The sequence below is a fragment of the Lycorma delicatula genome, chromosome 4 (genome assembly GCF_047948215.1).
Source record: "Lycorma delicatula isolate Av1 chromosome 4, ASM4794821v1, whole genome shotgun sequence".
NCBI classification, from domain to species: Eukaryota; Metazoa; Arthropoda; class Insecta; order Hemiptera; family Fulgoridae; genus Lycorma; species Lycorma delicatula.
This window is the reverse complement of record NC_134458.1, coordinates 1666689-1678903: the sequence shown is the minus strand read 5'-3', so window position 1 is coordinate 1678903 and position 12215 is coordinate 1666689. Positions and strand designations below refer to the sequence as shown.

The 12215-nt window shown below is 30.6% G+C and overlaps 1 protein-coding gene across 1 annotated transcript in view; it reads left to right on the top strand.

The window, feature by feature from the left end:
- Positions 1–12215, top strand: part of LOC142323039 (scoloptoxin SSD14-like) — a 144540-nt gene that overhangs the window by 96629 nt on the left and 35696 nt on the right. Inside the window, exon 3 of the mRNA XM_075362133.1 lies at positions 10978–11178. Coding sequence (XP_075218248.1) covers positions 11138–11178 — 41 coding nt within the window. The 5' untranslated portion in view covers positions 10978–11137. The remainder of the gene's footprint in view (positions 1–10977; positions 11179–12215) is intronic.

Genomic DNA, 12215 nt, shown 5'->3' with positions numbered 1-12215 from the left:
TTTACAAAACGTGTTATCTTATTTATTGCATCTTATTACTTTCCTATTAACATATTGAGATTTTTCTTCTAGAGCCAGAAAATGAAATATATTGATGTTAATGTTATAATAATCAGAAAACTAAACTTTTCAATTGCGAATTGGAAAAACAATTTATGATAATATCGATGTGCAAAATAATTTCTAGTATCGACCAGAAGACAACGATGTCCGCCATTATCTGTTTAAATATACCTATATTCCTGCTGAATCACCACCGTTTAAATTCACATAAATATAATTACACTAACGCGGGGATGCGCCAAACTCACATCTATTTCGTAATTTTGCGAAAACTAACAAAGATTCATAACTTACTTGTGGATTCCTAATCACAGTGTCAACGAAATTAAGCGTACGACTGAACTATACTACTGAAACCGCATACCGGTTAAGTTAGAGTGTCACGAAATACTCTCCATAATTTGGACACGGTTTTACTGCCTGGTCAAACGGGAGGTCGTATTACATTTAATAACGTATCGGTCAAACCGTCTCATATGGAGTATAAAAAGCAATCGTTTATTTATCAACATATGCCGCCAAATATAAATTGTTATAAACTTTTAACGGTTTATTGTTCCGCTTATCGTTATTAGACTGTTAAATATGTTATCCGCACAAACTTCACGTAAATAAATGTATAGCTATTACCTCATCGCAAAATATTTTCAGATCTTTGGTGTGCCGTTTCAAGGATGAATATTTCTTTGAACTGTTTTAAATATAGAAAATTTTAGCGTCTAACTAAAGTCTATTGTCGTTCAACCGTTTGATTTTCCACAGTCTAATTTATGTTCTTATCCTCGGATCTGTGCTGTTGTGCGAACATCAACGCTTAAGAATTTCGACATTGACGATTGACATTGGAGATAGACAAAATCGTCATCTCTATCTGAATCGGTTTATCGTTCTACTGTAGAAATCGTAAATGTTTTTCTTTATTTTCTAAATCGTAAACGAATTGCAAGAACCAATTTTAGTATAGTATAATAATTTATTTCACATATATAATAAACGACGGTTAAAATAACAATGAATATAGAAGTTTGTACGTAAATTGACAAATAAAAATAAACGACTAAATTCTTATACGATATTGAAAAGGTAAAATTAAGCAAGAATAAAATTTCATCGCAATACAGCATTATTATTCGTATCGATAGATTTCAGTGGTGATCAATATTATTAATAAATAACGTAATAATATTAACGATAACATAATATTAATAAGTTTGAAATGACAACAATAAGTTTCATCGGAGGCTCTAAGAGAAAAATGTAATTATTATTTACATGTGAAAACTTTAGATCGGAATGAAAGTGACAATAATTACGTATTCCCTAATTACCTTAATTCCTTGTTTAGCATTATCTCATTTTTTATCATATTTATCGATAATGATTTATAATATTTTGTTGCTTGTTTGAATTTTATCTGTAACTTTTGCGGAGTAAGAAGATAATTTTTTTTCAAATTCATTAAGATACAACTTTCTACATAAGTGATAATAGATCGGTTGATTGTATAAGTCATATCGGCCTGACTTTTAGTAATTAACCGCATGACGTGTAGTAACCGTTTCATGCGTAATTAAAAACTTAAAAATCTACCTTTAAATTCTGCGTTGTATTTAACGGTGTTTTTCGTTTCTTACATTTGAGTTTCCTGGAACAATTTTAAATTTATTGGGAATCACCAACAAATTTTCTCTAATATTACAGAAATCACTGAGATCATTTGAATTAACCGCTTTAAAAAAATAGTTTGTACTTAATGAAACGCATAGATAATAAAAAGCCATTATATTTGAAAAAAAAAATTAAACATTGGAGGATTTAAAAAAATGTGTTCAGTAATGTATTTAAAATGTAAATCGTAAATTAAAAACCCCTTTTTAGCTATAGTTCATCAAGCCATTTTTGGCTTGATCTGGGCTTGAACTGGGACTTTTGTCCCGGTCGACATTATTAGCTTCGGTAGGTAACTGTTTAAAAAAAAAAAATATTATTAATATTCCCATGCTGTGCTTATAAATATTGTTAAACTGGTTTAACTGAATTTATTTTTAATTATGTTATCTAAAATATTTTTTGTGTAATGTTATAACGAACTGAATTTAGGATTTTTTTAAGTTTAAATTTTTTTAGTAGAACAAAATATAATTTATTATTACTTTTTATATATCTAAAGTTCATTTAAATCAATCCCGATAAAAAATATAGGTCTTCATAAAAAATTTATGAACTTCCGTTTATAAAGCCTTTTATTAATGTCGTTTCCTTTAGATTCCAATACAAAAAATTAAATTTTAATTTAACGCTTTTTATTAGAATTTATTATCATAAGTAAAAGTAAATATTTATTGTCTTTTTAAAAGCTTTTATTTAACTCGCTTTAGGAATAATCAAATTTTGCAACTGCCTATATATTTGATTTATGGGATGAAAATCAATGAAATTTGGTTCACTGACAATACAGCACTACGTTGTCGAAATTTGATATGATCCACCACCACGCCAAGCGCCAACCAAGCGCTTCGCCTATGCTAAATTGAAAATTTTCATTTCTCATCAACTATCGTATGAAAATGATTCAAATTTGGTACACGTATGTAACTTCGATGTGTAAAAATAAATATGTTTTTTTTTTACCCTTAAAAAAATACAAAAATATATTTGATTACATGTAAAAAATTATTTTTTTAAAAATCTTTTATTTAACTAATATTAATATTAACATTAATAAAAAAAGGAAACAAATTAGATAATCTCCCTAAAAAGTAAAAAATTAGAATTAAATCAAATTGAGAATTTTAAACAAAAAAATATAATATATTAACAAATATAAAAACGCACTGAACAGTAAAAAAATAAATTATATAAATATATAATAAATAACCGACAAATAAATGTAATAATTATTACATTTTAATAATTAAATTAACTTTTAAATTTAAAGTAATAAAATATTTAGTTAAATAAAAGCGTGGCACAGTTTTTATAACGATGTTTTCGAATAAGTATTTATAGACATTTGCTGTATTTAAAAATTTTTTTTTGTTTAACGAGGTTGTTTAGTATATGTATATACTTTATTTATCTGTAATAAAATAACTCAAGTTTTTAATTCTTTGACGGTTCAAATTTGCACAGAGATGACCTTTAAGGTTTAATAAGATTAAAAATAAAAATTAAATTTAGAAATCTTGCACAAAGTTGATGGTAATCTGAAAAATTATTAATTATTATCGTTATTATAATCGTAATCGTAATTATGAATTCGTTAAATAAAAATTCATAATTAATTAAAATGAAACTTTTAGCGGAAAGAGTGTGTTCAGTTTGGCTTAGATTACAAGCAGAATTCGAAGATGAACTCCAACTATGTGATAACACGTACAAAGAAAGCGAGCGGGTGCATTTTCCAAGATTGTTACTTGTAGCTAGTCGGTCTCAACCGGAGAGGTTCCAGCAGACCTTTCCGCCTCCTCGCGTCGTTATTGAAAATGAAAATGAAGATTATTTGTTGTAAAAATAAATGTTGTGTTGTTTTAAATAGATATAAAAACTGTGCCGCGCTGTTATTTAACTAAATATTTTCATTACTTTTAATTTTAAAATTTAATAATTATTACATTTATTTATCGGTTATTTATTAGATATTTATATAATTTATTTTTTTACTTTTTAGTGCGTTTTTATATTTGTTAATATATATTTTTTTGTTTTTGTTTAAAATTCGCAATCTTACGTAATTCTTATTTTTTACTTTTTAGAGGGTTTTCCTAATTCGTTTCCTTTTTTTATTAATGTTAATATTAATATTAGCGTTTGATATTTATTTTCTACGATATGAAAATTCACTTTAAAGATTTTTTTTGGCTGTCAGTACGTTGTAAAATAGTAAATTTTTTTAATAACTAAACATTAATTCTATATTCTAAAATAATCTTGCAGGTGACTTATTAAAGAGTAACATTCTTATGTTATATTTTTACATATACGCTTAAATTTTCTTGAATTTTAAAAAGTACCTTAAGCTTTTTTTGTATTAACCCACCGGGTCGGTCTACTGGTGAACGGTCTTCCCAAATCAGCCGATTTGGTAGTCGAGAGTTCCAGCGTTAAAGTCCTAGTAAAGTCAGCTATTTTTACACGGATTTGACTATTACATCGTGGATACCGGTGTTCTTTGGCGGTCGGGTTTCAATTAACCACACATCTCAGAAACGGTCGATCTGAGACTGTACAACACCACACTCATACATATCATCCTCATTCATCTTCTGAAGTATTATCTGAACGGTAATTACCGGAGAATAAACAGGAAAAAAAGAGAAGTTTCTTTTGTAAAAAACGGCATCTTATTTTTTCAAACAGATTAATAAGTAACTGTAATACGACTGAAAGTTTTGAAGCGTAACGCTAAATTCTGTTTGAAAACAGACACAAAATTTTGAGGCACCAATATTTCCAGTGTGCACCCCTACAGACAAGTGGGTAAGATGGTACCCGATTTTACATTTATTAGTTTTCTTCTATCATTAACCATATATTTTAGTCAAAGTTAAATTTTTTCTTTATAAAGGTAATACACGCCGGTCTATTAATTTTTGCATAAGTAACATATCGTCAGGATCTGCAGAAACCAATTACTTAATTTTTATTTCATAATTTAAACGCTTTTATTTGATGGAAATATAAGTAATAAGTCGTGAATATTTAAATACAAATTGGAGTATTTTAAATAAAGGTTTGTCAACTGTGAAACCGGGAAAGTTATGACACTTTAAATTGAGTTTAACAAACAACAATTACAGTTAACGATGAAACGATAATTCCAGTGAACAGATCATTTGAAGTTACGAATTACTGGAGAAATATTTTGTTACTGAAAGGCAAAAAAGTTTTGCGTTATATTTTGTGTTTTCCTCGAAAAAAAGGGATTTAGAAAATAATCTTCTACGAGATTTCGTGTTATTGTTGGCGATTTAAATCGCTGCGTTTAAGCGTACCAGAATACATGTTGTGCTGCTATTATAGGTAAAACAATAATTACATAAGTTTCAGCTCAACCTAAAAATAATAATAATCGTTATAATAAATTGAACGCTAATTTAATTACTTATCCTTAGAATTAGGTTAAGATTCACGGTATAGAATCCGTAGGAATCTATTTTTATTTCGTCGTTACGGAGTTGTCTAACAAACAGCATTACCTGTTAAATTATAAAAATTCATTATTATTTGTTTTAACAATAAAAATAGTTTCTAACTTCTGACGATATAAATTATTAAAAAAAAATCGATAACAACGTTAAATAAATAAATATTTTATTCTGATAATTCAGAAACGGATAGATATAAAACGCTATGGATAAAAAACCGATGTAAAGTCGATAAAAAAATATATTATTTTGAAAAATTTGATTTCAATATGAAGCAGTACGTGGCAAAAAATTTTACGATTCTAATAAATAATTAATTAAAAAATCAAAATTACCGATATTCAAGCTAGTAAAAATTCACCGAGCAAAGTTTTGGATAATGTTAATTGTTAATTTGGCTGAGCTACTTTCCGCTAAATAAAAAATAAAAAGGTGTTTGATTTTAATTTTTTAGTCTTCCTTTAACATAAAAAAAAAATATTAGAATTATACTTCTAGAACACATTATGTTATCTACGATAAAAAAATCTGATGTGTACACCGCATGACTTCCTTGTACGCCTATTAAATTATATATACGCATATTTTGATGCGTTTCATTTAAACTTATTTAATTTGAAAGTGAGGTACGATCCTTCAGTTCTTTATTAAAGTAGACGGTTACACGATCGCAATGCGGTGGAACCACATTTTATCACACATTTTTGTGGTGTACGTATCGGCATTTCATATTTATATAATAATTTTGTTTCCTGTCGTTCAAGTGTTTATGTGTCGGATCTGTAGCCATGGACACGTCGATTGGAGTTCGATTTCACGCACAGTTTTTTTTTTCAATTTAAATATATTGATTTATTAAAAATTTTAACCTCTGTAAATTTTTTTAATTAAATGAAAAGTAGAAAAAATGTTATTTCACTAATAACTTTTGATTTTTTCATATTTCTTTTTTTATTATTATTATTGAATTATTATTTATTGTAATTTTTTTTTTACGATCAGAGTTTAATAATTATTAATAAATAAATATATTTGAATTAAAAAAAAAACAAGTTAAAAAAATGTATATGAAGTTGAATTCGAATTGTTTCCCCTTGTATGAACCAAATATTTCATTAATTAAAATTTTATTTAGCTGTAACGTGGAACCGATGAAAATAAGTACCGCTTATGATGTATCGTTGAAAATCTCTCGATTACGGATTATTACGGAAGTTAAAAACAGTCTAAAATCCAAATGTTTTGGAGTTTGGGCCTTTTTGGACACTTTCGGTTCAGTCGATTGCAATCAAAAAGGAGGTGCGCACGAGATGTTACAACAGTCCTAAATCCAAAATTTCAACATTCTACGGCAATCGTTTTTGAGTTATGCGAGATACATACGTATCTCACATGATATACGTATCGGCGTGACGTACGTAACGCCGAAACTTGTCAAAATGGATTTAGGTATGGTCAAATGGATATTTCCGGTGAAATCTGAAAACCGAAATTTTTCGCGATCACAATTCTTCCTTATTTCGTAGAAGAATGTAGAAATCAGTGTAAAATCATTTGAAAGCTGTAACTTGAAAAAAAAAGTGTATATATATATATATATATATATATATATATATATATATATATATATACGGGCTTACACTTATAAGAATTTTTTTCTGACTTTTTATTCTAATGTCATCTCCCAAAATAGTGCCCTTTGTCCTTTTCTGGTAGAACTATATATACATACAGATTGATCCCGAGGAAAGTGAACATATTTGGAAACTGATTCTAGAGCTTGAAATAATGAACAAAAGTCAATACAAATATATTTTCGAAATGTTTTGTTATGAGATTACGGGAAGCAAAAAATTTCGAATGAATTTTATTTTCACATTTCATTTCATGATTTTATTTCTGGTGAAAGGAGCTCTTACTAAAAATTTTTAAGGCTTTATGTATAAGAAGTAAACTTGATGGTTTGTAATGGTTCTGGACCTGACAGCTCTATTAAAACGATCATATAAGTGTATCTTCCGTAGTTTTCATGATGTCCAACGTTAAAGAGAAAAACTCGGTGAAGAAAAACATATTTTATTAGTAAGTTAATTATAAATGAATAGTACATTAATAAAGTAGTATAACTTTATTAATGACTAATAAATGTGTAAATGTCACTATCAGACTGGTGAGAATTTAATTTTGAGAAAATTAATGTTTTTTTTTCGTCTTCCGTCATTTGACTGGTTTGATGCAGCTCTCCAAGATTCTCTATCTAATGCTAGTCGTTTAATTTCGGTATACCCCCTACATCCTATATCCCTAATAAATTTGTTTTACATATTCCAAACGTTGATTGCCTGTACAATTTTTTACTTCTACCTGTCCCTCTAATATCAAAGCGACTATTCCAGGATGCCTTAATATGTGGCCTATAAGTCTGTCTCTTCTTTTGACTATATTTTTCCAAATGCTTCTTTCTTCGTCGAATTGCCGCAAGACCTCTTCATATGTTGCTTTATACACCCATCTAATTTTTAACATTCTCCTGTAGCACCACATTTCAAAAGCTTCTAATCTTTTCTTCTCAGGGACTCAGATCGTCCAAGTTTCACTTCCATATAAAGAGACTTTCAAAAATCTTTACCTGACATTTAAATTAATTTTTTTATGTAAACAAATTCTTACTGAAGGCTCTTTTAGCTTGTGGTATTCGGCATTTTATATCGCTCCTGCTTCGTCCATCTTTAGTAATTCTACTTCCCAAATAACAAAATTCTTCTACCTCCATAATCTTTTCTCCTCCTATTTTCACTTTCAGTGGACCATCTTTCTTATTTCTAATACATTTCATTACTTTCATTTTGTTCTTGCTTATTTTCTTTTGTAGGACTTCATCTACGCCGTTCATTGTTTCTTCTAAATCCTTTTTACTTTCGGCTAGAATTACTATATCATCAGCAAATCGTAGCATCTTTATCTTTTCACCTTGTACTGTTACTCCGAATCTAAATTGTTCTTTAACATCATTAACCGCTAGTTCCATGTAAAGATTAAAAAGTAACGGAGATAGGGAACATCCTTGTCGGACTCCCTTTCTTATTACGGCTTCTTTCTTATGTTCTTCAATTATTACTGTTCCTGTAAACATTAGCAATTGTTCTTCTATCTCTGTATTTGAACCGTAATTTTTTTTAAATGCTGAACATTTTATTCTAGTCTACGTTATCGAATGCCTTTTCTGGATATATAAATGCCAAGTATGTCGGTTTGTTTTTCTTTAATCTTTCCTTCTACTATTAATCTGAGGCCTAAAATTGCTTCCCTTGTCCCTATACTTTTCCTGAAACCAAATCGGTCTTCTCCTAACACTTCTTCCTTTCTCCTCTCAATTCTTCTGTATAGAATTCTGGTTAAGATTTTTGATGCGTGTCTAGTTAAACTAATTGTTCTGTATTCTTCACATTTATCTGCTCCTGCTTTCTTTGGTATCATTACTATAACACTTTTTTTGAAGTCTGTTGGAACTTCCCCTTTTTCATAAACATTACACACCAGTTTGTATAATTTATTAATCGCTTCCTCACCTGCACTGCGCAGTAATTCTACAGGTATTCTGTCTATTCCAGGAGCCTTTCTGCCATTTAAATCTTTAAATGCGTTCTTAAATTCAGATTTCAGTATTGTTTGTCCCATTTCATCCTCTTCGACTTCTTCTTCTTCCTCTATAACACCATTTTCTAATTCATTTCTTCCGACATGATACGGTACAACTGATGTTTAACTGTCAGAATGATTGCATTTGAATGGTACCACAGTCCATCAAATTTTGACTAATGAATCGGACATGAAGAATGTTTTTGCCTAAAACACGTCACTGTTGAATAAAAGGACAACAGGGTGGAAGTGTGCTGCGATCTTTTAAGGTGAATTGAAACTGGTTTTCTAAAAAAATGTCTACTGGTGATGAATCTTGGATATTTATGTACGATCCAGAAACAAAATGCCAGAGCAAGGAGCGGCACACTTCAAATTCACTACGTCCCGTAAAAGCAAAAATGAGGAAATCATAAATCAAATCCATGTTAATTTGTTTTTTCGATTGTAATAGCGTTGTCCATAAGGAATTTTTGCCTATAGGAAAAACTTTAAATCAATATGTTTATCGAGAAATTCTTGAACGACTGCAGGAGAAAGTTGATCGCGTAAGAACAGCCATCAAAGACAACTGGATGCTGCACCTTGTCACACTGCATTCTTCAATTAATGAGTTTTTGGTTAAAGAAAAAAAAAACATTCCTGTAGTTCCTCTACTACCTTATTCACTTAATTTGAATTCCTGATGTTTTTCTGTTAATGAATGTAAAAAAACATCTCAAAGGATACGATTTTGGAACAGTAGAAAATATTTTTAAAAAATGTAAAGGATAATTCGGTTTCTGAGTTCCAACATTGCTATGATGAATTGGAAATCCATTTGAAGTGTTACATGACTTCCCAAGGGAATTGTTTCGAAGGTATAATCCAGAAGGAATCCAGGTATAATCCGATCGTAAATAAAAAGTTTTTCTGAACCGGTCTGATTACTTTATTTACAGATGTCGTATTATTTGTGATTCATGTTTGCGGAAAAAATGAAACATTAATTAATTAATTTAGTTCACACATTTTGTACAAGGTTTATGTTTTTTTTTTCAAGGTCCGATCGGTCACAAAATTAAAACCACAGCGAATATAAAAATTTTTTGTTTGTAACAAGTACTTAACATAGTTATGCTATTTCTCTACATAGTCACCACTCCGATTTAGACATTTGTCGTAGCGTGGTACCAAATTTCCAATACCCTCGTCATAGAACAGAGCCGCCTGTGTTTTCAGCCATTTTCTACGTTGGTCTGCAACACGATTTCTACGCCAAAATGTTGTCCTCCTAGCCAGCGTTTCATGCGAGCAAGGAGGTTGGAGCTAAGTCCGGGCTGTATAAAAGTGTTGATCAAACACTTCCCGATGAAAATTGTGCCGGAGCTTCTTTGTTACAGCTGCAGTGTGCGGCCGAGCATTGTCATGGAGAAAGACAATTCCTGATGACAACATTCCTTTCTGCTTATTCTGAATTGCCCTTCGTAGATGTTGAAGAGTCACGCAGTATGAGGTCGTGGCCATGTTCCATGAATTCCACCAAGAGAACGCCATTCCGGTCCCAGAACACAGTTGCCATACGCTTTCTGTTGGAGAAGGTTAGCTTGAACTTCTTCGGTTCAATGGGAGAATGCATCTGCTGTTTGGATTGTTCTTTTGTTTCTTCAGTTTCGAAATGGACCCGTGTCTCGTCCCCTGTCACAATTTTGTTCAAAAAATCTTCTCCTTCATTGCGGTAGTGCTCGGGAAACGTAAGGGAGGCGTCCATTCTATTGTTTTTTGATGGTCAGACAGCATCTTGGGAATCCATCTCGTACACAGTTTGCGGTACTGAAGTCTCTCGCTCACAACGGTGTAGAGAGCTGACCTTGAAATTTTAGGAAACGAATCGCTCAATACAGAAATTGTGAACCGACGATTTTCTTGAACTGCCTCATCTGCTCGCATCCTTCCCTGACCGCCTGCATCATGAACATCTGCACGTCCTGCTTTAAAGTTCCTGCAACGCATATGTGCAAAGGTTCATCCGATTTTTGCATGGGTTTTTAGTTCGTGACCGATCGGACCTTGGAAAAAAAATAATTCTCATAATATCGATAATTTTATATTTTTCTTTTTTGAAATGTGAAATTTTTTTGTTATATAGAGAATGGTTTATTCAGCCAGGTACAGATGAAATAAAACCGGCTGCCACATTAATTAGGCCAGAAAGATTATGTGATACTTTGCAGATTATTGCTGAAAAAGGCGGTGATGAACTTTATAACGGAACATTAGCTAAAACTTTTATTGAAGATATTCAAGATATGGGTGGTATTATTACACTTGAAGATTTGCAGAGATACAAGTAAGTTTCATCAATTAATAGAATATATACTATGTTCTTTACTGTCATCTATTTTTTTATTTGTGGTGTAAAATTAAAAGTTAATACCTCTCCGCACTGTCCAAATATGTATTCTGGGCATCTTGTTTTGTTACTGAATGTCATAAAAATGTGAAAAAAATTCAAATATATTTTTTTTGTCTTCAGTCATTTGACTGGTTTGATGCAGCTCTACAAGATTCCCTATCTAGTGTTAGTCGTTTCATTTCAGTATACCCTCTACGTCCTACATCCCTAACAATTTGTTTTACATATTCCAAACGTGGCCTGCCTACACAATTTTTTCCTTCTACCTGTCCTTCCAATATTAAAGCGACTATTCCAGGATGTGGCCTATAAGTCCGTCTCTTCTTTTAACTATATTTTTCCAAAGGCTTCTTTCTTCATCTATTTACCGCAATACCTCTTCATTTGTCACTTTATCCACCCATCTGATTTTTAACATTCTCCTATAGCACCGCATTTCAAAAGCTTCTAATCTTTTCTTCTCAGATACTCCGATCGTCCAAGTTTTACTTCCATATAAAGCGACGTTCCAAACATATAACTTCAAAAATCTTTACCTGACATTTAAATTAATTTTTGATGTAAACAAATTCTTACTGAAGGCTCTTTTAGCTTGTGGTATTCGGCATTTTATATCGCTCCTACTTCGTCCATCTTTAGTAATTCTACTTCCCAAATAACAAAATTCTTCTACCTCCATAATCTTTTCTCCTCCTATTTTCACATTCAACGGTCCATCTTTGTTATTTCTACTACATTTCATTACTTTTGTTTAGTTCTTGTTTATCTTCATGCGATAGTTCTTGAGTAGGACTTCATCTATATGCCGTTCATTGTTTATTCTAAATTCTTTTTACTCTCGGCTAGAATTACTATATCATCAGCAAATCGTAGCATCTTTATCTTTTCACCTTGTACTGTTACTCTGAATCTAAATTGTTCTTTAACATCATTAACTGCTAGTTCCATGTAAAGATTAAAAAGTAACAGAG